The sequence below is a fragment of the Ursus arctos genome, unplaced genomic scaffold (genome assembly GCF_023065955.2).
Source record: "Ursus arctos isolate Adak ecotype North America unplaced genomic scaffold, UrsArc2.0 scaffold_25, whole genome shotgun sequence".
NCBI classification, from domain to species: Eukaryota; Metazoa; Chordata; class Mammalia; order Carnivora; family Ursidae; genus Ursus; species Ursus arctos.
The window spans coordinates 23159456-23186202 of record NW_026622930.1 but is presented as its reverse complement, the minus strand read 5'-3'; the positions used below and the strand labels follow the sequence as shown (position 1 = coordinate 23186202).

Genomic DNA, 26747 nt, shown 5'->3' with positions numbered 1-26747 from the left:
ATAGTGCTCCACACATGGTAAGTGCTCAGAAACTGTTCTCTATTAATAGTTGTTGTAGTTATTATCAGTCTGGAGAAAGCAGTCATCTCCAGTGAATTGCACAAGACCTTGAATCTAGAAAAGTCTAATAAGCAATGCAAATATCTTTTTGACAGTTTGTTGGGTATGTTTTGTGTACAATCTCCTCCAGACCAAAAGTGTGCCATATAGGATAAAAGAATAGTTTTTAAAGATTTTATTTATTTATTTAGTTAGTTTGTTATTTGAACGACTATGAGCAGGGGAGGGGCAGAGGGACAAGCAGACTCCCTGCTGATCAGGGCTTTATCCCAGGACTCTGAGGTCATGACCTCAGCTGAAGTCAGTTGTTTAACCAACTGAGCCACCCAGACACCCCTAGGATAAAAGAATATTTTCCTGAATATGATACCCCAGGCTTTGAACAAAAAAGGGGAGGGAGGATTTACTTTTGGAAAGAGTGAGGCTGAATATTAAAGCAATTTCATTTACTGAAAAAATAATTATAATTCCTAGAGTGTTGTAGAGTGGCTAGAAGGAAGGGAGATTCGATTAGTATTATCTTTAAGAATCAGAGCCATGGTGATGAATTAGAAGAGAGAAGTTCGAACCTTATATTTCTTACTAACCTACTAGGAAAGAGAAGAGCATTCTTCAATAATTATGCCTTGTAAACAGGAGCAAGAATTATTTTACATCCAGAGAGTTACAGGGAAAAGACCCAACCAGTAAAACAATCAGAGAATAAATGTGAATCCCCCCCTTTTTAAAAAATAAATTATTTTGAGATAATTGTATATTCCCATGCAGTTGTGGGCAATAGTATAGAGAGCTCCTGAGTATCCTTTGGATAGTTTTCCCTATGGTAACATCTTGCAAAATTATTATACAGTATCACAGATAGGATGTTGACATTGATATTAGTCAAGTCACAGAATATTTCCATTACCAAAGGAATCCTTCTGGTTACCCTTTCCTTGTCAAACCCACTTCCCCTACACCTCCCCCACCCCTTATACCCTGGCAACTAATCTCTAATGGAGAACTAATCTCTTCTCCATTTGTATAATATTGCCATTTCAAGAATGCTAAGTGGGATAATATATCATGCAACTTTTGGGATTAGCTTTATCCACTCAGCAAAATATATACCACAGTTTGTTTAACCATTCACCTATTGAAGGATATCTGGATTGTTTCCAGATCTGGCTATTAGGAAAAAAGCTGCTATAAATATTTGTGTACAGACTTCGATGTGAACATATATTTTCATTTTGCTGGAATAACACTCAGTAGTACAATTGCTAGGTAGAAGCCTATTTAGGGTTTTATGAAAGAGCCAAAGGGTTTTCCAGAGCTGCTGTGTGGTTTCACATCCCCACTAGCAATGTGTGTATGATCAACTTTCTTCACTTCCTTGTAAGAATGATGTTGTCACTATTTTTTACTTTAGCCAATCTGATAGGTGTGTAGTAATATCTCATTGTGGTTTTAATTTGCATTTCCCTAATCGCTAATGATGTTGAACATCTTTTCAAATACTTAATTATCTGTGTATCCTCTTTGATGAAATATCTCTTCAGATCTTTAGTCCGTTTTTCCAAATGGATTTTTTTTTTTACTGTTGAGTTTTGAGATTTCTTTACATATTCTAGATACCAGTTCTTCTTAGATATATAGTTTGCAAATATTTTCTCCCTCTCTAGTTTGTCTTTTCATCCTCCATCCATGATCTTTCACAGAGTAAGAATTTATAATTTTGATGAAGGTGAATTTATTAAGTTTTCCTTTTTTTTTTTAAAGATTTTATTTATTTATTTGACAGAGAGACAGAGAAAGAGGGAACACAAGCAAGGGGAGCATGAGAGGGAGAAGCAGGTTTCCTGCTGAGCAGGGAGCCCAATATGGGGCTTGATCCCAGGACCCTGGGATCACGACCTAAGCCAAAGCGGCTGAGGCACCCAGGCGCCCCTTAAGTTTTCCTTTTATGAATTGTGTTTTTGGTGTCAAGTCTAAAACTCTTTGCAGAGCCCTATATTCTGAAGATTTTCTCTTAAGTTTTTTTTTCTAAAAATTGTTATACTTTTACATTATACTTTTAAGTCCATAATCCATTTTGAGATAAGTTTTATATAAAGTATGAAACGTAAGTCAAGGTTCAGTTTCTGCCTGAACATATGGATGTATAATTGTTTTAGCTCCATTTGTTGAAAAGACTATTTTTCCTCCTTGAATTGCTTTTGCATCTTGGTCAAAAATCAGTTGAACATATTTGTGTAGGTCTATTTATGGGTTCTCTATCCTGTTCCATTGGTCTATATGTCTATCCCTCCACCAATACCATACAGTCTTGATTATAGTAACTATATAAGTTTTGAAATTGGGTAGACTAATTCCTCCCACTTCACTTTTTTTTTCCATATTCTTTTAGCTATTCTAGTTCCTTTTCATTTCCATATAAACTTTAAAATAATCTTGGTTATATCTACAAAAAAAATCTTGCTGGGATTTGGACAGAAGTCATATTAAATCTGTATACCAACCGGGGAGAATTAAAATCTTTACTATGTCAGGTTTTCATTAAGAACTTGTTTGATTTTTTTCATCAGCATTGTGTAGTTTTTAGTATTCAAGTCCTGTTAGATTCATATCTAAGTAGTCATTTTTTTTAACATTGTAAATGGTGTTATCTTTTCTCTTCTTGGAGAGTAACTCTTGCCTAGTTTTTTATTTGAGTATAGTTGGCACACAATGTTATATTAGTTTCTGGTGTATACCTTAGTAATTTGACAAATTTATACATTATGCTATGTTCACCCCAAGTGTAGCTATCGTCTGTCCCATTATATTGCTGTTACAATATCACTGACTATATTTCTTATGCTGTGACTTTTATTCCCGTGACTTATCAATTCTGTAACTGGAGGCCTGTACCTCCCTCTCTCCCCTTCACCCATTTTGCCCAACCCTCTTCCCCCTCCCTCTGGCAACCATTAGTTTGTTCTCTGTATTTATAAATTTGATTCTGATTTTTGTTTGTTTATTCATTTGTTTTTTAAAATTCCACTTACAAGTGGAATCATATGGCATTTGTCTTTCTCAGTCTCTTATTTCACTTAGCATAATACCCTGTAGGTCCATCCATGTTGTCTCAAATGGCACAATCTCATCCTTTATAAATGGTTACATAATATTCCATTGTGTACACACACACACACACACACACACACACACACACACACACCCCACATCTTCCTTAACCACTGTCAATTGATGGACATTTAGGTTGCTTCTATCTTGGTTATTGTAAATAGGGCTGCAATAAACTTAGGAGTGCATAGTATCTTTTTGAATTAATGTTTTCATTTTCTTTGGGTCAATACCCAGTAGTGGAATTATTGGATCATATGGTATTTCTATTTTTAATTTTTTGAGGAACCTCCATACTCTTTTCCATATTGGCTATACTGATTTACATTTCCACCAACAGTTCCTTTTTCTCCACATTCTTGCCAACACTTGGTATTTCTTGTCATTTTAATTTACTTATTCTAAGTGGTGTAAGATAGTATCTCATTGTGGTTTTGATTTGCATTTTCCTAATGATGAGTGATATTGATCAACTTTTCATGTATCTGTTGGCCATCTGTATGTTTTCATTGGAGAAATGTCTATTCAGCTCCTCTGCCCATTTGTTAATCAGACTGTTTGTTGGCATTGAGTTGAATAAGTTCTTTATATATTTTGGATATTAATCCCTTACTGGATATAACATTTGCAAATATGTTCTCCTCTTTGATAGGTTGCCTCTTCATTTTGTTGATGGTTTCCTTCACTGTGCAAAAGCTTTTTATTTTGATGTAGTCCCAATAGTTTACTTTAGCTCTTGTTTCCCTTGCCTGAGGAGACATATCTAGAAAAATGTTGCTATCGCCGATGTCAGAAAAATTACTGCCTGGGCTCTTTTCTATGATTTTTATGGTTTCAGGTCTTACATTTAGGTCTTTAATCCTTTTTGAGTTTATTTCTGTGTATAGGTTTAGAAAGTGGTCCAGTTTCATTCTTTGACATGTAGATGTTCCGTTTTCCCAGCACCATTTATTGAAAAGAATGTCTTTTCCCCATTGTATAATGGTATTATCTTTTTAATTTTGGTGTCCACATGTTTATTGTAAATATATAGAAACGCAATAGATTTTTGTATATTTATCTTACATGAACTCACCTGTTAGTTCAAGGGGTGTGTGTGTATGTGTGTGTGTGTGTGTGTGTGTGTGTGTGTGTGTGTTTGTGTGTGTGTGTGTGTGTGTGTGTATGTATTCTTTGGAATTTTCTATATAGAAAAGTGATCTGTAATTAGGGTAGTTTTATTTCTTCCTTCAATTCTTTATGCATTTTCTTTTTCTTTTCTTACCTTATTTTATACTGACAGGAATTTTCAATACCATGTTAAATAAGAACATCCTTGCCTTGTTCTTGATCTTAAGGGGAAAGCATTCAGTCATCTACCATTGTTAGCTGTAAGGTTTTTGTAGATGTTCTCTATCAAGAGAAGAAATTTTTTCTTTATTCTAATTTTTCTGAGAGTTTTTTAAAAATCATGAAATAGTGTTGAATTTTGTCACTTTTTTTTTTAAAGATTTTATTTATTTATTTGACAGAGATAGAGATAGCTAGCGAGAGAGGGAACACAAGCAGGGGAAGTGGGAGAGGAAGAAGCAGGCTCATAGCAGAGGAGCCTGATGTGGGGTTCGATCCCATAACGCTGGGATCACGCCCTGAGCCGAAGGCAGACGTTTAACCGCTGTGCCACCCAGGCGCCCCTCAAATACTTTTTCTGAATTAATTGATAGGATCATGTGGCTTTTGTTTGTTAGCCTGAGAACATGGCAGATTATACTGATACATTTTTGAATATTGAACCAATCTTGCTTCCTTGGAGTAAACCCTAGTTAGTCATGGTGTAGAGATCTTTGCATATATGGCTAAATTCTATTTGCTAATATTTCATTAAGGATTTTTATGTCTAATTCATGAAGGATATTGATCTATAGTTGTTTGTTTGTTTGTTTTTACTATCTTCATCTCATTTTGGTATTGGAGTAATGCTAGCTTCATAAAATGAATTGGAGTGTTCCTTCTATTTCAGGAAGGTATTCTATAGAATTAGTGTTAATTCTTTAAGTTTTTTGTAGAATTCTCTAGTGCAACCATCTGAGGCTGGAGGTTTCATTTTGGGGAGTATTTTAATAATTGATTAATTTTCCTTAGTAGTTAAGTGACTATTCAAATTAAATGACTATTCAAATTATCTATTTAATACTGGGTGATTTGTGATAGTGTTTTGGGAGGAATTGGTTAATTTCATTTAAGTTGCCAAGTTTACGTATATAGAATTGTTTTCAGTATTCCTTTATTATTTGGTGTCCACAAGATCTATAGAGATACTTTGTTTTGTTCCCGATTGATAGTTTGTGTCTTCTCTCTTTTTCTTTCTCTCAGTCTTGGTAAGAGGTTTTTCCAATTTTATCGATCTTTTCAAGGAACCATCTTTTGTTTCATTGATTTTGTACATTGTTTTTCTGTTTCATTTTTATCAGTTGTTACTCTTGTCTTTTTTTCTCCTCCTTGCTTTGGATTTGTTCTTTTTTTAGGTCCTTGAGATGTGAACTTAGATGATTGATTTGAGACTTTCCCTCTTTTTTTTCCTCTATCTATCTATCTATCTATCTATCTATCTCCAGATAGTGCTATAAATTTCCCTCTTGGCACTGCTTTAGCTCTGCCACAAACTTTGATAAGTTGTATTTTTATTTTCCTTCAGTTTAAGGTATTATTTGATTTTCTGAAAATTCTTTTTTGACTTATGTATTATTTAGAAGTGTGTATGGTTTACAGCTGTTTGGAGGATATCCTGTTATTTCTCTGTTAGATTCCATTTTGGTTGGTGAATGCACTCTATGATTTCAGTCCTTTAAATTTTGTTGAGGTTTGTTTTATGACTCAGGGTGTGGACTATTTTGGTATATATTTCATGGACACTTGAAAATAATGTGCGTTCTTTTGTTGTTGGGTGGAGTGTTCTGTAAATGTCAGATATGATTGATTGATGGTGCTGTTGAATTCTATAACCTTGTGATTTTCTATCTTCTCGTTCTATCTCTTGTTGAGAGAGGGGTGTGTGGTTTCCAACTGTAATTGGATTGATCTGTTTCCTCTTTCGTTTTTAATAGTTTTTGCTTCACATAGTTTGCAGCTCTGTTGTTTGGTGCACTCACACTTAGGATTGTGTCTTCTTGGGGATTGATCCATTTTTCATTATGTAATTATCTTTATATGTGGTATTTTTTTTGCTCTGAAGTTTAATTTATTTGATATTTTAAAGCCACTCTTGCTCTCTTTTGATTAATGTTTGCATGACATGTTTATCCACCATTTTACTTTAAGCCTGTCTGTATCATTTTATTGAAAGTGAGTTTCCTGTAGACAGCATTTAGTTGGGTCATATTTTTAATCTACCCTGCCATTTTTTGTCTTTAAGTTTGTATATTTAGACCTTATATATTTAATGTCACTATTTATATATTAGAGCTTGGGTTTACCATTTTATTTAATTCTTTCTGTTCTCTCTGTTTTTCATTTTTCTTTTTCCTGCCTTTCTGTTGGTTACTTGAACATTTTTTTTTAGATTTACTATTTTGATTTATCTATTGTGTTTTGAGTGTTTTTCTTTATAAAGTTATTTTTTTTTTTTAAAGATTTTATTTATTTATTCGACAGAGATAGAGACAGCCAGTGAGAGAGGGAACACAAGCAGGGGGAGTGGGAGAGGAAGAAGCAGGCTCCCAGCGGAGGAGCCCGATGTGGGACTCGATCCCAGAACGCCGGGATCACGCCCTGAGTCGAAGGCAGACGCTTAACCGCTGCACTACCCAGGCGCCCCTTTATAAAGTTATTTTTAACAGTTATTCTAGGTATTATACACACACATAAATGAAATCATAGTCTACTGGTGTTATAATTTTAGCTGTTTGTGTTAAATGTAGACATCTCAGGTAAACTTCCCTTTATATCCCTTTACCCTCCCCCACTTGTAACATTAAATACCTTATATACATGCATTTAGAACCACATCAGTGTTGTAATTTTTATTTCAATTGTCAGACATAATTTAGAAAAATTACAAGTAGATGAAAAGTCTACTTTACCCTTATTTTTGCCCACCATGTTGTCCCTTTCTTCCTGATTTTTAAAGATTCTTTCTTTTATCATTTCCTCTGTTTAGAGAATTCCATGAGCCATTATTTTAAGGTAGGTGAGATGGCAACAAATTCTTTCCGTTTTCTTTCACATGAAAATCCCGACTTTTCCTAGTTCCTGAAGGACATTTTTAGTAAAGATTCCAGGTTGGAGCATCTGGCTAACTCAGTTGGTAGAACATGTGACTCTTTTTCTCAGAGTTGTGAGTTTGAGCTCCATGTTGGGTGTAATAGAGATTACTTAAAAATAAAATCTTGAAAAAAAAGATTCTAGGTTGATAATTATTTTCTTTCAGCATTTGAAAAATGTTGTGCCACTTCCTCTGGCCTCTGTGGTTTCTGAGGATTTCTGAGAAATCCATTGGCCTTTAAGTGATTTTTCCATTATTGGTAATGTGCTGTTTTTCTTCATTTTCAGGATTTCTTTTTCTTTCTTTAATTTTGGAATTTTAGGTATGATGTCTTAGCTTAGTTTCATAACAAAGCACCATAGACCGGATGGCTTAAATAACATAAACTAATTTTCTTATGGCTCTGGAGGCTGGAAGTCTGAGATCAGGATGTCAGGATGGTTGGGTTCTGGTAAGAGCTCTCTTCCTAGCTTGCAGGTGGCCACCTTCTTGCTGTGTACTCAGATGGCAGATACAGAGAGAGAGAGAGAAACCTCTCTTCCTCTTCTTATAAGGACACTAATCCTATGGAATTATGACCTCATTTAATTTTCATTATCTCCTAAAAGTCTTGTCTTTAAATATAGTCATATTGGGGGTTGAGACTTCAACATAGGAATTTGGGGGGACACAATTCAGTCTGTTGCATATGTCATGGTATGGATTTTTTTCTTTTGGATTTAATCTGCTTGCAGTTCTTCTTGAACCTGTAGGTTTATATCTCTTACCAGTTTGGGAAGTTTTAAGTCATTATTCTTTGAGTACTTTTTTAGTCATGCCTCCTTTCTTCTCTCCTTCTGGAATTTCAATGGCATAAATATTAACTCTTTTGTTATAGTCCACATGTCCTCTGGCTCTGTTTATGTTTTTGTCTGTGTCTTTTCTCTTTGTTGTTCAGATTAGGTAATTTCTCCTGTTCTATCTTCCAATCCACCAAATTTTTCCCTCTGTGTCCTTTATTCTGCTGTTGTGCCCATCCACTGAGTTTTTCATCTTGGTTATTGTGTTTTCCAGTGGTAAAATATCTATTTTGTTCTTTTTTTCATTTGTTCTTATTTATACTGTCTATTTGCTGATACTTTTATTTCTTTGCTGAGACTATTGTTGCATTTGTTTGAAGTATGTTCCTTATTGCTCATTAGAACACTTTTATCATGGCCATTTTAGTATCTTTGTTAGATCATTCTAACACGTCTGTCATCTTACTGTTGGCATCTGTTGATTGTCTGTTTTCATTCAGTTTGAGATCATCTTAGTTCTTGCTATGACTTGTGATCTTTAATTGAAATCTGAATATTTTGGTTAGTATGAGATTCTGGGTCTTATTCAAACTTTCTGTTTTACCTGGCTTTGGCTGACATTGCTGTCAGGGAAAGGGGAGTGGGGGAGCCACCTCTTTACTGCCTGGTGCTGGTAGAGATGTAAGTTCCCTATTTGCCATTAATTCCTGAGGATGGAGCTTGTTATTCCTGCACAGAGTTTGGAGCCCTAGGCCTCCACTGATACCTCCCTATCTGGGAGTAGTAGGGGTGCCTGTTACTGCTCCCCAAGTGGCCTCCACAAATACCATGATGGTGGTGGAGGTGTTGCTTCATTACCTTTAGGGGGTGGTAAAAGGCCTCCTCTGATATAAACCCAGAAGGGATAGAGAGTGCTGCCTTGTTACTAACCAGTGGGAGTAAAAAGAATCCAGACTCCACGTGAGTTCTCAATTGACACCCTGCAAGTGGTTGGGGGGGGGTGTTATTGCTTGGCAGAGATGAAAGTCTGTGCTCCCACTTGGCCTGCATACCACACAGGTGAGTAAGTTAAGATGCCTCAATATAGCCTGGCAAGGATGGAAATTTAGGTTTCCCACTTGATCTTTGCTGGTCTGGGTAGGGGTGGGACAACACTTTCTTTCTGTGGTGTTTGGCTGGAGTACAGTGATGACTTTGTAAAAGTTTTATGCCTTCCTAGACTTTTCCTGATTATTTGATTAGAGATAGCAGGCTTTTGATGGGTCTTCTTTTCATTTGCACCCTATGGTGTTTCCATGTCCAGTTTCTCCAGCATCTGGTCTGAGATATATGAGATAAAAAAAAAAAAGAAAACTCAGGGAATTTACTACTATGTTGTTCTTTAGGTCCCAGGGTCCCCAGTCAGTTTACCTTCCACCTGTCAGAGTCCTTATGTTCATTTTATATATAATGTCCAGCGTTTTTAGTCATATACTTAAAAGAAGGAATAGGAACAGGTATACCTGCTTCTCTGAGGTGGAAGTCTGTGCATTTGTCTTGAAAATACCAAAATACTTGACAAATGTATGATAACTGATGGATCATTTGATGTTTAATTATATGACTCCCAGGGAGCTGTCCAAGGTACTGGACTCTCCCTAATGTTTTCTGGCTTAGCGGAAAAGAATTTTTCATCTGTCTGTCTTAGTATTTCTAGTGGCCTTGAATCTTCTGTTTTCATTTATTTTAGCACCAAGCTCCAACTGCTCTGACCAGTCCTGTCACACTTTTGTCAAACTTTTAACTGTTGCCCTGTGAACCCATTCTTAACTGGGCCTTAATAACTGGGTATGCATTGGCTATTTTTGACAATAATTTATATTTGCCATCACTGTAGCCATCCCCTAGTCTGACTGTATTCTTGGAAAGTCCATAGCACTGTCATGGTCTTCAGTTGCTTGTGTCAATGTTACCTCTAACCATTGAATTGCCCTGTTTGTGGAAACGTAGAAAAAGTTTTCTGGGAAAAATGCAAAGCTGAATGGAGGCCCTTCCCTCAAGATGCTAATAGTTTCAGAGAGAAACTAGAATTATTAAAACTAGGGGCAATTTTCTGGGACCTTTCATCTATACTGTATTCACTGTTATTTACTTTTAAGGCAGAAGGGACAGAAAATAAAATAAATAATTGGCTATTTCGAGTTTCATTATTTTTCTTTTCTCTCAATTTTGAGTATTTGCAGAGAAATAACTGTAAAACATTTTACTTTGTTCTAGTAGGAATATTGAAAGAGGGCAGTGTAGCCATCGTAGAAAAAGATATCTTTTTTTCCTTTAAGAGAATATCTCTCAAAAATAGGAAAAATGTAGCAGTCTCCTATTATGAGTTGACCTTGGAGCCAAAAAGTAGTAGTTATCTCAACCCCCTCATCCATTCCATTCCTAATGCAATAGGTAAAAGGCAGAAAGATTGAGTTTGAAAATTTTAGTGACCTCTAAAGAAAGTCTGAGTTGTCTTGTCTTCCTTTAGCTAACGGTATTTTTACAGTTTCTGTTTTTATGACTTAACATTCCCTTCCCCACTCCCCACTTCCAACAGGCAACAGTTTCCCTTCTCAAGCGCTATGGGAATCTTTTATAGAAATATTGTCTACCTGTCAGTCTATTAACCTTCAAGTATTTAGTTTGTTTCATGGGAATTACAGACACTGGAAAAGGTACTACAAAAATACATGGACCTAAGAATCCTCAAGGGGCTTGGATTCCAGTGAACTAATGAAGTGTTTTGAAGGCATTTCACCTATTCTTCCTCTGGATGGTGCATGATGCCTTACAGGCATTATTTAATTAAACCTCATGATTTCCTAAATTATGGATTTAGTATGTAAATGTTGGTCTCTGTCTTCAAAGTGGAAATACTCTCCCCATTGAACCCTCCCTCAAATTTTTCTAATCAAAGACAGATGTTATATGTCTTTACTTGCACACATAGCCCGTGTCTGGCAACGGACCACTTTCTAACTTGTATGAAGCTAACTGGCCCACATGAAGTTTAAATCTATAACTCACACTTCACTCCTTGATATAATCTGCTGAAATAATCAGCACAGTCTAAAGGGCAATACCTGACAGAGGAACATAACCATTAGTTTATAAGTAACTGGCTTTGGTAATTTTTAATGCCTGGAACAGATCAAACTAGTAAATTGCAGAATGTGGATTTAATCCCAGGTTTGCTGGATTCCAAAGTCACACGACTTTAAAGAGTGAATTATTGTACTCTTTAAAATGGTGTTTCAATCTGACTGAACATAGTAAGTGATGAATCACTGAATGGATGATGAACTGTTCTGAACCCTGTAGTTTATTATATATCACACATTGGGTACCATGCACCATTGCATAGGGTCTCTGCATGATCTTCTGAATATTGATAAGATGAGGGAAACGGTGCTTTCTATGTGCCCTGAAGATATTATGAGTATTAATAAGCTAACATCTATGAAGAAAAGGTTTACCAGCATACTTCTATTATTTGATAACAAGAAAAGTCTAGGTTAGTGAAAAGTCAGAATAAGTGATTACTTAGAATTTTAAAAAAATCACATTCAAGAACATTCAGTATCAGAACAATGATTTATTAAGTGGTTTTGTGGGTCTGTTTTATTGAATATATAATAATTCTTTGGAAGCTTATATTTACATGAATTATAAGCAAGTAGGTACTGTGCTAAGTACTTAAAAGCAGTTTCCTCTTTTAAGAAACTTGATTGTTCTTTGGGAGATCATGAGCATGTGATATTTTTTTAAGAAACCCTTTTTATATAGCAGAAGAGTGTCTTGAAGGTGAGTTATACATATATGGTCACAGATTTCAAATGTGAAAGATATAAATGATTTAGCATTCACTCTGAGTGTCTCTCACCGTGGTAGAACAGAGCCGTTAAAGTCACCTGTTCTGAAGTTAGATGGTTCTGGATTTCAGTCCTGCATCTCAAATGCCAGGTATCCTCATTTCTAAAATGCAGAGAATATCAGTCACACACAACCCATAAAATTGTTGGGATATTGAATGTGATAGTGCATGAAAAGTGACATGAACAGTATTTACAACATAATAAAGGCTAACTGCTTCTATTAATAATATTATTGTTAACATTATAAATAACAAGTAATAAAAATGATGCTTTTTCCCTGTGACAGGTTTGGGTAATAACTGAGTCTGTATTTGTTAGCATCACAAGATGGCAAATCCATATATACAATCTTACCTCTTAATTTCTGCTTCTTGTCTAAGGTAGGAGCAGAGAAATGACAGATTCAATCTAACATATCTTTGGGTGGCTCAGTTAACCCTGGAATTAGGTTAGGGATTTAGGACAGCTATGTCATAGGTCTGAAACAGGGGATTTCAAGACCCCTGTACTTACTCCAGAGTATTCCAAATGTTCTCCGCTGCCTTGAAACTGTAAACCAGCCAATAGGAAGAAGGGACCCCAGGGAACTGTTTGCTGTAGAAAGAATGCTGGCTTTTGCTCTAACTTCTTTTCTGCTCACTGCAATAGCAACTTAGCTTCATAATGTCCTCTCTAGTCATGCATTCTGATCAAAGTAGTTATTTAAAGGTTGTGGCTAATAGGAGAGTAGATACCCCCGGTATTTCCCAGAACAGAGCTCGCATTCTGGGAATCTTGAGTCCATGTGACTTCCTGAGTCAGTGATTCACACTGAGCAAGGAGATAGGCTTGGCATGACACAATCTGCAGATTCAAATAAATCCCCCGAGAGAGGATGAGGCTGCTGAGAGTCCCCTTTGCTGGCTGAAAGTCCCAATGTATGCACAAAACACCCTATCCTGAGCCCCAGATGTGTGCAGGTTTCTAATTGCCAGTGCTGCACTAAGATTTGAAGGGTGAGAGAGTTGCAAAATCACGAACACCGAGGGCGGTGTTAGGAAGGCAGCTTCCTGCACACTCTTGTAGGTGTTAGTGAGATTATCAATTGCTCCGGGAGAAACACAGGACTGGAGGGCTTAGGGAATGTGGTGGTCCCTCTCTTCGCTGTTTCTGCACCCTGAGGTTGTGCTTTCCCAGAGGCATGCACCCTGCATTTCCATTTCTGCAGTGAAATTAATTTGAGCTTGGCAGGTAAGTCTTTCAGGTCACCTTTAAAAAAAAAAAAGGTATGTGAGCTGTGGTGGGGGTGGGCTATACCCCATTCCCTTACATTGGACATAATTTAATGGTACAAAAGTGGTATTTGGAGCAGAGGTTTGAAAAAGCCAAATTAACTATGTGGCCCTTGGGGGGTGAACAAAAGGAAAGGAAGGGGGATTCAGGCATTTTCCCCTAAATAAATCTCTCAGTTTTGTTGGAAATTTTGCCTGTAGGCTGGTGCCTGGCTCCAGAAGAGGGTCTTTGGCATGAGTTACAGCTGTGATTTTCTCTATTTTCTTTTTTTTCCTTCTTCTTCTTCTTCTTCTTCTTTTTTTTTTTTTTTTTTTTGCTGCTTTACTTACCACTGCATGGGAGCAGGCAGACAGAAGCAGGGTTGCACATTGTCAATACAGGCTGCAGAAGTCAATAAGCAGCCAGACAGGGAGTGAAATTGGAGGAGGCAGCTATAGATTTCTTAGGTTATTTCTTGTGAGTTTTTCAGAACTTGTGTGATTCAGGCTTGTCAGATACTATTTTGAGCTGGGCTGAGACAAACACATTCCCCTGGTGCGCCAGATGTTGTCTGCAGCCTCCCAATTTCCAGAGGCACCTGAGTTGGCTTTCTTGGGGGTGAGGGAATGTCCAGGCAAGGGATAGGAATGAAGGAATAGGAAATCACAGTGGGGAAAGTCAATGTTCTATTGCTCAAGAGTTTGGTAGGAATCGTAACATAATCCTGGAGGGAATTATCAGGAAGGTGGTGGTGGGCTTGAGGGAATGAGGGACTGTGCCTTATTCATTTCAGTGCAAGGATCAGGTGGATGGACACTCAATACATGCATGTTGATTGAATGTTCATACCAACATGTATACTTTCTGGGTGAGCTCAGATTGATATGCTGGCTTCATAGAATAACAAAATGGAGGAGTAAGAGCGGCTAATGCTGACTGGTGGGTAAATTATGAAGATACGAGTTTTGTTGAATAGTAGAATGTCCTCAAATGGAATCCTTGCACAGGGACACACAAACCTAGAGCCTGCCTGCTTATCCATCCATCCATCCATCCATCCATCCATCCATCCATCCATTTCTCTATCTCTCGTTCTTATTTATTAACCACCTGGTTCCAAGAGAATTTCAGGTAGCCTATAATACAGACCTAATGCAAATTAGCATCATTAGAGATAAAAAGGGCAGGTGACAAGGCTTCATTCAAAGGTCAGTCTTCTGTGTTCTGCAGTGACATGGCCTACAGATAACTGAAATATAAGAGTAACTGTAATTTTTTTTTAAAGATTTTATTTATTTATTCGACAGGATAGAGACAGCCAGCGAGAGAGGGGACACAAGCAGGGGGAGTGGGAGAGGAAGAAGCAGGCTCATAGCAGAGGAGCCTGATGTGGGGCTCGATCCCATAACGCCAGGATCACGCCCTGAGCCGCAGGCAGACGCTTAACTGCTGTGCCACCCAGGCGCCCCAAGAGTAACTGTAATTTTTAATTTAAGTGTTTGTTTTAGCCTTCTTTTCTACCAGTCTCATACCTGATACTGCAAACAAGGGGAAAAGTAGACAGATGCTCGTTGTTGCTCTTTCAGAGTCCCATGAGGTAAACCTAGCAAAGTATAGCTAACAGAATCACAAGTGATTGAGTAATACATGGAGGGCTGGTTGAACATTTTGCCCTTAGGAGGTGATAAAGCCCATAACTGGGTGGTCCTTCTCCCTTCCTTAGGCTGGGCTGATCTTCTGTAGCCCCAGGGTGCTTTGCTCACTTTTTCTTTCCCTATTTGAAACTGAAACGGGAAGAGCGTGGTCTCCCTTCCCATCCTGACTAATAAAATATTCTATTATTTTCCTGGCTACTAAAATATTCTATTATTGCTGATCACTTCCTCCTAGCTCAGCGTGTTTGTCACTGGCTGCAGTTTACATAAAGCACAGGCTGCCTAGAGTTTGAATTGCCTTTAGAGTGGGTGCTGGAGACAGGGAGGGGGATTCCGAGTATGCCGATGAATTCCTGCAACTGCCAGGTCTGGGAGCCTGGCTGGGAGCCAAGAGGATTGTGGACAGATGCTTTACATGCTGGGTTGACTTGGCTAAGCTAATATTCCCAGGTTTTGACCTGGAGCTGGGGGAGGGACACATTCATTCACTCAGCTTGCACAGAAATATTGACTTAATGTCTGCTCTATGTAGGATATAGAGTTCTTGCCATACTTGGCAGTTAACCACAGGGGTCTCTTTCCCCAGGAAGTCTACTCTGATATTCACAGAGAGGGGCTGTTCCATTATTTCACTTATTTCTCTTGGGAGGAAAAAGAGCTTTATCCCATTTCACAAATGAGGAAACTGAGATTCATGTTTTAAGCACCTTGCCAAGGACTGCATAGCTAGTGAGTAGATAAATCATAATTGAAATTCTGTTTACTTCAAAGTATGTGCTTATTCCAGTGACGCTGTACATTGTAAGGAAAAACATGTTCAGAAAAGACGCTTCTGTAAGACATATTAAGGGCTGGAAAGTTTGGTTAGGGAAGGCTCTTGGGGGAGTAGAAATTAAGGTGGGCATTGAAGGATGAGCAGATGACAAAGAAGCACCATTGGCTGAAACAATAAAGAGGGTTTACTGGCTCACTCAATTGAGATCAGATAATGTCACCGAGGACTGGATCTTTCTGTCTGCTCTTGTCTCCTGCTGCATTAGCTTTATCCTCAGGATCTGCCCATTGCCCTCGGGACCCTCCCCTCCTGGCAGTAGGATGACTGCAGGAGTTTCAAGTCCCTGCATAGTCCTGAGCTCACTTTCCCTCATTGGACCCAACTGTGGCTGGGCAAAATAGAAGATACCTTCCTTGAGAGTGTATAGGTAAAAGTAGCACAGAGGCAAATTCCCCAGAGGAAAATCGGGGGGGAGAAGGGGTAATAGATGCTTGGTAGCCCACCAGCATCCTCTAGCAGAGGATTTAGAAAGGCAAGGGAGCATCGGAGAGGGGGTGGGTGCGTCTGTGTCAGGAGTCAAGATACCAGTCCTGCAACTCTGCTTTTGCCAGCTATAACATCTTACCAATGCCTTCTGACCCTTGGAGCCATAGTGCTGCAGCCTGATAGTTCCCTCCTGCGCTTGCGGACTGAGGGTGAAGAGTCTTGCAATCATGAGACAGAAATGAGTACACCCAGTAGGGTGGAGTCATATCAGTGGAAATGGGGGTAGTCCTTCCCCTAGTTGTTCCCTAAATTCCCCACCTGTGCCCTGAGACTGCACAAACTTAGTGATGTATTGATGTTGGCTCCTGGCCACCCTTCCAGTATAAGCTGGGTTTGGAAGATCACTGGCTGCTCAGGGTCACAGCAAGGTGCAATGAGACAGAGAGAGGGTCTCAGGGATTGGAATTGTGTTGAATGGCTCTAATGGGATACAACATTTGTTGTTTCATTAACCCTGTGCCAACCAATGCCTACATTTACTCAAGGGGCTTATACATCTGGGGGTGTATGCTGAAGTCATGAGTAGGAAGCTCCATGTTTGGCCCATCAAAACATAGAGCTCATGTGTTTTTTTTTTTATTTCTCAGAAAAGCAGCATGGGTCGTGAGAAAGAATATTGTCCCGGGAGGAATTAGGAGACATGAGTTTGGTCTGGGCTCTGTACCTACTATTCTTCATTTAACTATTTCCTAAGTTATTTTAATCTCTGAGTCTCAGTCTTATCTGTAAAGTGTGGGTAAGTATTCCTTCCAGGTGTGTGAGGATCACACAAGAAAGTAGACAACAGCATACCTGACTGCTAGTAAGCCCCCAACAGAGTTTTTCCTGTCTTCCTTCCACAGATAGAATTATTTTACATTCATGCCTTGCTATTCTAGCAGAGAAACCCAGAATTATGCTTTGGAGGGCCAATTCTGCCTGTGTGTGAGTAAAATTGGATTTAACAGGTGCAAAGGTCTGCAAAAGTGACTTGATGGTTGATAGAATTACAGCCAGGATTCAGAGGGCATTGGGAATCCTGAGCATTGACTCTTTGAGCTCCATACTGCAATCATCCTTTGAACTTTCCTTCACCTATGCTCTGTTCCTCTGTGAGTGATGCCACACCATTCCCAGTTACACTTGGGAATAATCTTAGCTTGCATGGTTTTGACTCTTACTTCTGCTGTTCAGCCTCTCTATGCTGCCTTTACACATCCCATCAGTCAACAAACTCCTATTGATTTTATATCCAAATCCCTCTTAAGTCCATACCATCCTGTCATCTCCAATGTTCCAATGCTGTCTTATCCCTCACTGGATTCTAATAATTGCTGCTTCACTGTATATGGCATAAAGAAGTGCTCAGTAAATGGTTGTTGCACAAATGAGGAATGAAATAATGAGGCAGATGAAATTTAGTTAAACATTTATTTAGGCCCTAAGTTTCCAAACCTCTCCTTTTTGTAAGATGGGCATAGTTTGGTATTTCTAGGAATTTCTAGGAATAGTTATGGGAAAAAAACTAGGTCCTTTAACCACCAATTTACCATGTTTCTGAAGTGACCTATTTCCATTTTATGGAGATGTTTAAGAAGTTCATGTGAGGTGAAGTGCTTGTTTCCACACTGAAGACCATCCCTAAGTCCTCTCACGTCCTGCGGGAGATGCTATACCCTTCCCTACTCCTCTGAGGTCTCATTTCACCATCCTCATTTAGCCAGCCTCTGGGAAACCTGATCTAAGCATGTGCAATGCTGGAAGTGCCTGCTTAACAGCTTGGCAGGGAGGAGAGGTGATTTACTTCCCAACTGAATTACCTGTTTACACTTCTGATCTCCCAAGCGTATGTCAGGACAAGAAGATAATAGAAGAAATTGTTAACGCTGCATGGGACTAGTGCATCCACATGCAAGAGAGATTTAACACATGAAAATGCTTTCTGTGGTGGTGAATCTCTTTCTCCATCTGAATTGCCTTCCTCCCCTCATTTGCCTTGCAACAAATTTTCCTATATGAGTATCTTTGCTCAAGGTTCTTTCCCCCTGAAGACAGAAACACCTAGCTGACAGCTCACAACTCTCCACTGATTCGATGGCAGCCTAGGGACTGGAGAATAAGTCTATTCTAGAGGTCTCTCTGAGGAGCTGACTCTAGGATGCAACAAGACAAGTATCTGCTCAGAAAATTCTCACGAGTGTGACAGTTCCCAAGGCAGGAAGGGGAGAGAATTCCTGGTGGGTCTCCCTTCTGCATGCTGGAGAAACACATTGAGCCAAAGTCATAAGGCAGGTTGAGGATGGAGGTTTCTGGTGGAATGAGTTGGGCATTCTGTCTCAGGCTGAGGGCTATTCCTAAATGGCTGTCCCACCCAAATGGTTTGTTTCTCAGCTATTAATAGAAACTGTCCAAGAGAGGATGGATGACTTGCCCGAGAATCTCTCCTGCAATATCCAACTTCGGGGCTTGAACTTCCATTATTAGAGATCCATTCATCATACCATAGGATGAAACACACATACGTGAATCTCTTTATAGCACCCCTGCCAAGGGCCGTTCAGTAAATACTTCTGGAGCCAGACACTGGGCTGGTTGCTATAAATACAAAGAAAAGTAAGTCAGATCCTCTACTGCCCAGGAGTGTACAGTCTGGATGGTAAGGTCCATCTGAAGAATAAGGAGACTAGGAACTGACATACATAGTGTTCACTCTCTGCCAGACACTGTTCTATGTGCCTTACGTGCCCGAGTCGTTGCACCGTCACAACTCTACAAGACTTGTATCCATATTTTAGAGGTGAGGAAACTGGGACAGGTGGCTGTTAAGTGCCTAGCTTACAGGTCTGCAGTGGCAGAGCTAATATATACGAGACACATGAGAGCAGAGAGAAAAGAGCTGTCGTCGGGGAGGTTCACACACCTGAACACCTCTACTGGTTGTAACTTACCTTTACCCTAGGTGCCCTTTGTGCTTCCTTTGAATTGTACATCACCCTCTCCCTCTTATCAGATTTAGGTATTCCTGTGAAGGCACAGAAGTCCCTATCATCGTGATAGGAATTTAGCATTTAAAAATTTGACACCTGAGATGAGAGAGAGCAGAGCCCGAGGAAGCAGAGACATTTGGGCTGGCTTGCTGGTTTTCCCAGAGCCATTTCTGGTCAAGAGGCTGAAAGACAATAAAATGGTACACAGATGGAGGGAGGTTGTTGGGAAGGTAGAACTCAGTCTCTACTACTCCTGCTGGACACTGTGCCCCTGAGACTGCTTTTTACTTGTGATACCCTTTCAGGACTGTTTTGATCGTAAGTGACTGGAAACCCAACCCAAACTGCTTTAAGCCAAAAGGGAATTTTAGTGGAGTCCATAAGGAGAAAATCTAGGGGTGGTTCTGAATTGAGGTGCAGCTTGATGCAGAGTCGCATGTGATATTGCCAGGCTTCCTGTTCTCATCTTTCGACTCAGTTCTGTTCTCTCACCTCATGATCACAGGATTAATGCAGCAGCTCCAAACCTCAATCTGCCTCGCTTCTGTCTCAGTTAGGTGTTGGGGACGGTGATACAAGAGCTCCTTTCCCAAGTAATCAGAAAAAGAATCCAGGGCTTTTCTTTCATGGGCCCTACTAAATTGCCTGCTTATTCCTGGAGCAATCACTGTGCCCAGGAAAGCAGGTTATACTTACTAGCTGAGACTAATTGGCATAGGGATGGAATGAGATGGGGAACCAGTGGATGCCCAAGGAAATTCAGTTAACCATAGAGGAAGGCGACAACATCCTTCACTGGAAACTTCTCAAGTGATGACGTACAGCATAGCTCCTTCAGACAGTATTTTCTCTCTAGGGCTGGTAGCAGCCACAGGACCCACACCTTTTTCTCCTTCTTACCACTCAGTATGTGTACGTTGTTCTCAGCAGTGTGTCAAAGTGGCTCAGGGGCAAGAAGAATAGAGGGAACGGCTAAAGGGACGATAAGCATAGGCTAGCTTTTTCAATGGTCCCGTAGTTCCTTCACTCTTGAGTCAGGGTTCTTATTCAGAGCAGAGGGACCCAGAACATCTTTGGTCCTACAGATGGTGTTGGTTGGGTATCAGCATATGGAGAGATATGTGGGTGGGAGCAGCTGATGTCAGGAGGGCTGAGTTGGAACATTGGATTTGAATCAAGAGAAAAGTCTTGAGGCTTCAGCTGATGAAGAGAAACCTTCTTAACTGAAAGATGTGGAATTTTGGCAGCCGTTCTGTAAGGATGATGAAAAAGAGACCTAACTCTGAGATGATTAAAACTCTGCTGGACATAGTCTTGGGGGATGTATATGGGAGCTACTAGAAGGGGAGTCAGGGCCCCTTGCCACGAGTGCTTGTTGTCAGTGATTTCCTTCCCCTGACCCTGGGAAAGGCAGCTTGGTAGAGAAAGCTTACACGACTTAACTGTGTGACTTTGGAGAATTGTTTGAGTCTAGATGTCCTAATCTGTAAATAGAGGTAAGAGAAATAGCAATTTCATGAAGAAATTATGAAAATTAGATGAAATAATTTTGTATAAAAACTAGCACAAGCTTGGGCCAAGGTAGATAACTCAATATCAGTTTCAGCCTTTTTCTCCCTACGAGCTCTAGTCTAAATAAGTACTCAACAACTTGGAGGTTTTTCTCTCAAGTCGATGCATGACTTTATGATACTAAGCATGTTGATAATGAGCGACTGAAATTAACTCGTCATTAATGCATTTATTTTGGATTTAGTATTTTTTGAGCAATTGCACCAGACCACAGAAAAATGGAGGTGTTCTGGTTAAGTGAACCCTCTATCACCCCGTGATGGAGCACAGTCCCTGGATTAGAGCCACTTGGGTTAAAATCCCAGCTCTGCCCCGCAACTAGCCATATCATCATTGGAAGTGAATTAAATCTCTAACCTCAGGATCTTTTTTTTTTTTTTAAGATTTTATTTATTTATTTGACAGAGAGACACCGCTAGAGAGGGAAGCAAGGGGAGTGTGAGAGGGAGAAGCAGGCTTCCTGCTGAGCAGGGAGCCTGATGTGGGGCTCGATCCCAGAACCCTGGGATCATGACCTGAGCCGAAGGCAGATGCTTAACGGCTGAGCCACCTAGGCGCCCCTAACCTCAGGATCTTGATCAGCAAAATGGGGATAATACCTGACCACAATGTTACTGTAAGGATTTGAGACAAATCTTGTAAAGCCTAGCCCTGTTACGATTCTATACACTGTTAGTGCCCACTCTGTGGGATTTTACAATTTGGAACGTCATTTCCCAGATGGTGGCTACACTTGAGCACAACATATCAGATCACTGGGTTGTACATATGAAACTAATGTAACATTGTGTGTCAACTATACTTAACAAAAAAATAAAAAATAAATTAAATTAAATGTCACTTCCATGCATGATAGTCCCTGAAAGCCTGGAGGCCCAGAGCACTGCATCTGGTTTTGGAGAAGCCTCTATATTGCTCATGCATATATATGTAAAGTCAAAGTCTACCAGATCAGTGATTCCCAAGGTTTCCCTTGTCCAAGCAGGGTCAGGGTGGCGGACAGGTTGCTTTTTCTAAGGGATGACCCTGCTTTCATGCTTCAGAAGAGATTACCACATTGGATGAGAGGTTAGATTTCATGGACTTTAAATGTCCTTTTCTGGCTCTGAGATTCTGTATGCCTACAATTTCACTTCCATTGGGAAGTAACCCTTATCATTGCTAGTGATGTGGCCTTAAGCGAGTTACTTACCCCTCTATCTCTCAATTTCTTAATTTTAGAATGGGGCTAATTCCAGTGCCTACATCCTAGGATGGTTGTGAGATTTAAATGCAAGATGTGTGTAATTGTTCAACATGGTGTGATGGGATATTAGTGCTGCTCACAGATACCCAGTTCTCTTCTCATTTGGGTCATAGCACAGTGACACTTCCTGGATCCCTTGTTGGATGGGGCCATGTGACTAAGTCCAGCCAATGAGTCATGGGCCAAAATGAGGCCTCTAACTTCTGGATCAGAGCATTCAGTTGCTGATATGTGACTTTAGGCACAGTCACTGTCACATTAACACTCAGGATGGTGGCTGTTCAGTAGGCCTGGCTTCCCTACCCCCAGTCAACATATCATGGATGTGTGGTATGGGGAAGAATGACTTTCAGTGTATTGAGGCACTGAGATTTGGGGGGCATTTTTGCTGTTGCATAACTTAGCCTATGCTGACTGTTACACACAGTGTTTGGCCCAAGATAGTAGCTAGTATTGGGCCCTTGCTATGTGCCAGGCACATATTAGTTCACACTTTACAACCATACTCTAGAAAGACATATCATCATCATCCTTATATTTAGAAGGGGAAACGAAGGTGAGAAATGTTGAGTGACTAGCCTGAGGTCACCCAGCTAGTAAGTGGTAGAGCAAAGATTTAAACCCATATGGTCACTATTTTGCAGACTCCATAGACCAAGCCTGTGATTTCCTAGTATGATCATCCAATATTAATTCTTGAGCTGTATCCCCTATAGTTTCATTTGTAAATGATCTCTTGTTGGCTTTTACTTTTCAGAGTGGTGGTGAGGTTGGGAAATCAGCACGGTGGCCTGTTGTGGTTATCTAAATCTGAAGTTGTCATGGGAAATCTCTCATTTTCTTTGCTTTGTTTTTAACCACTTTTTGGTTTCTAACTTATTATTTAAACAAAAATCTTGGTACGGGGACAAGAAACTTGCTAAGAGTATGAAAGATATTTTTTTTCTACCCTTGCTTGAAGGCATCAGAATTATTCTCTTGAGTCAGGCTTCCTAGAAGCAGAGCCTGAGATGGGGATTCTTGTGTGTGTTATTTATTGTGGGAGTGCTCTTGGGAGAAACCTGTAAGGAAGTGAGGGAGGCAGGAAAGTCAGGGAAGAAGATGGCAAAGGTGTGATATAGCCTCAGCCTAGCTTCAGCCTGATCCCATGGGGGAACTATAGAATATGATTTGTACCATAGAATTTGTCCTGCATTGAGGCAAGGGGATTGAGTTTTTATTCCCCTGACTCATTTGGTCACTGGCCTTAGATTTAAGCTACCAGGTATCTCCAGGTTAGGTGGCTCCTTTTGTCTAAAGACAATCTTCCAGACAAGGACGCAGGTGTGAGCCAATTAGCAGCCAACACCTGTAGCAGCTGGAGAATGAATGCATGCACCTGCCAGATAAGGGAATCTGGGAGATGCACCAGTAGCATCTACTATACTGTTTGAGGTCATGGCTCATCCTTTTCAGATTTGTGCTTTTTCTGGGAATGATAGGGTCAAGTTAAGGGGAGGCGGTGAAGTCTGTATTGTAACACAGTAGCGGAATATAACCTCAATGAGGCCTTTTTGTTGATATCCAAGTGGTGTGTACAGGACTGTGAGAACTGGGTGGGCATAGAGCTCTGTCCTGATCATTGGATCTGGAACTAATACATTTTGTTTGGTCACCTGGAAGAATTTTTACTTTCTACCTTTTTAAATGGGCATGGTGACAGCCAGAAATGTTTTGGCAATTCTTGGGGTGTTTTCCTTCCTTATGAAATAAGTAGCTTCCACCTGCTCCAGATTCATCAACTCAGCCCGATAATACCAATGCCAGGACAGTTTGTGAAGTGCCTGCTATGTGTCAGGGGCTTTAGTTGTACTAACTATTTGATCTAATGCTCCCCATGACCCTGCAAGGTAGGAATCATAGAATCTATTTTATGGTCCAGAACAATAAATAACAGGGAAGGTTAGCAATTTGTCCAGGGACACACTGTTAAAACAGTTTTCATAGAAGTAGTTAAGAAAACAAATCATAGCTTCAAAGAATAGAAGATTAGGAGAAAATGATGAAAAGCCGTATCATCACCAAGAAATAGAAAATATCATACTGTATAATAGAGAACTCCGACTCTTTTTGTTAATATCAAAATGTTGCCATGTTTAGTATGGAGAGGAGAGCAAGGCAAGGCTTCCATGTTGGAGATGGGATTTGATTCCAGTGCTGTCTGACTCTAAAGCTGAGACATCTTATTGTCACACTGTTTTAATAATCATGTGACCTTAAAATGTCTACCAGTTCTGAACCATGAATTCCGGTATGGAAGAGTGGTTAAACACCCAGGTCTTGAAGACAGACAGACTTGAGTGCTGGCTCTATGACTTGGGACAAGTTATATAACATCTCTCAGCCTCAGTTTCCCATTTGTCAAGTGGGGATAATAATACTTAGCTTGCATGACTCTCGTGTAGATTAAATGACATCATTTATATAAAATGCCCATCATATAAAAAATACCCAGTCTATACCAGCTATTATAGTATATCCATGAGAACCTCTCATTCTAGTTGGGGAGAAAACACAGTTTCAGTTCTAAACTACTGCAAAATTTGGCGGCTTAAAACAACAATGATTTGTTATTTCTCATGGCTACGGGTTGACAGAGTGAGCCACCCAGTTATGTTTCATATGTCAGTCTGGTCACTCATGTGGTTACATTTAGCAGGAAGCCAAGCTGAGTTCCAACAAGGGATGTCTAAGAAGGCTGTGGTCCTCTTTCACATGGCTCTTATCACTCAGTAGTCTAGCCCAAGCTTCTTATATGGAGACTGGATTCCAAGAGCCCCTGGTGGAAGCATCCCTGCCTATTTAAGGGTTAGGCCTAGAGTTGGCACATTGTCACTTCTATAGGTAAAGCAAGTCACATGGCCAATCCAGGTTCAAGGGGCAGGGAATCAGACTCTAAGTCTGATTGTGCAGAATGGCATGTGTATACTGGAAGGGGAGGAATTGTTGGCAGCTGTATTAGTCAGTATTCTCCAGAGGAACAAAACCAATAGGATATATACAGATATATATAAAAGGATATTTCTTGGTTCACACAGTTATGAAAGCCAAGAAGTCCCACAGTCTGCCATCTGCAAGCTAGAGAACCAGGAAAGCTGGTGGTGTAATTCAGACAGAGTCTGAAGTCCTGAGAATTGAGGATGGGCTGGGGCTGATGGTGTAAGTCCTGATCTGAGTCTGAAAGCCCTGAAGCCAATGTTTTAAGGCAGAGGATGGATGTCTTGGCTCAAGCAGAAAGAGTGAATTCACCCTCCTGCTGCCTTTTTGTTGTATTCAGGCCCTTGGTAGATGGGATGAGGCCCACTCACATCAGTGAGTCTACTGAATCAGATGCTAATTTCTTCCAGAAATAACCTCATAGACATGCTCCAAAATACTGTTCTACCAGCTCTCTGGATAGCCCTCAGTGTAGTCAAGTTGACACATAAAGTTAACCATCACAGCAGCCATACTTGAAGACTGTCTCTCGTGGGACATTTGTTCTAGACCTCACCGTCCCAACAGAGCGCTGCAGCAGGGCTACAGACATTTACCGTGAAGACTGATACTCTGGAGAATGGGTTGGTGTTTTTAGAGAAAACTTCCGAGGACCTGGGGCTTCAGTTAGACCCTGAGTGAAGGATGGGAAATTGCTATGGAAGAAAAAGGAGAGGGTCTATCTACTGTTTCGATTGTTCACCCACAGGAACCAGAACAAATTCAGTATGAGTTGGGGAGGGAAAGTGAAGACCCTGATTTTAACTGTCAAATTGATCTAGAGTTGTCAGATGGGATAATTTAACCCTCAAATGAGGGTGATTTATCCTGTGTATTGTAATCAGACAGTCGTCTAAGTTGCTCCCCGTGAGCTCTGGTAAATCACTTTTAGTACATATTGAAAGTGACAATATTGTATTTTATCACCAAATTGCCATCTTACAGTAATAACTAATGCATGCCATCGGCTTTGGCTCCAGCGCTGAATTACGCTCACTTGGAGGCGCATAGATCCAGACAGGAGCTGTCACTTCCATTTGCTTGTCCGTGGCCAGGACCAAGAGGCTGGTGGGGAAGCTGTGAATGATAGGTGAATGATAGGTGCTTTGATGACTAAAGGCAAAGATCTTGTTTAGACAGAGAAATAAGGACTGGTCAGGAATCAGGCTCAGATGATCAGACTGGGTTCCAGCTACTGCCTTGTAACTGGTCTTATCACTGGACACCTCAAAACCATCCTGCCCTGGAGCTCCTGTGATAGTCTTTCTGAGATGCAAGGTACACCATGCCAGGCCCTTCCTTGAAAGCATCACAGCCTATCGTTGCCTGTGGGATGTTGTCCATGTTCCTTAGCTTAGCCTACAAAGCTCTCCATTGTCTGGCTCCCACCCATCTGCCCAGTCTCATTTCGCGCTGCTCCCCATCTTGAATTTTCTGTTCTATGCACACACACTATGCTTTGCTTCTCTACACCATCGTCCCTGCCCTTTTCTCTGTCTGGAATGTGCTCTCCCAGCTGCTGCATACTGACCTCCTTTGCCTAACCAACTCCCTCAGCCATGGATGACACTCCACAAACATCCCTTCCTGGAAGCCTTTGCACGTGCTCTTGGGCTGTGCTCTCGATGCCCTGGGCAT

At 40.2% G+C, this 26747-nt stretch overlaps 1 protein-coding gene across 12 annotated transcripts in view; it reads left to right on the top strand.

The window, feature by feature from the left end:
- NRXN3 (neurexin 3) overlaps positions 1-26747 on the top strand; it is a 1447961-nt gene that overhangs the window by 140392 nt on the left and 1280822 nt on the right. Inside the window, exon 3 of one of the 12 annotated variants that reach the window (XM_057318696.1) lies at positions 22542-22562. The exons of the other annotated variants lie outside the window; for them this stretch is intronic. Coding sequence (XP_057174679.1) covers positions 22542-22562 — 21 coding nt within the window. The remainder of the gene's footprint in view (positions 1-22541; positions 22563-26747) is intronic. 12 annotated transcript variants of the gene reach the window in all.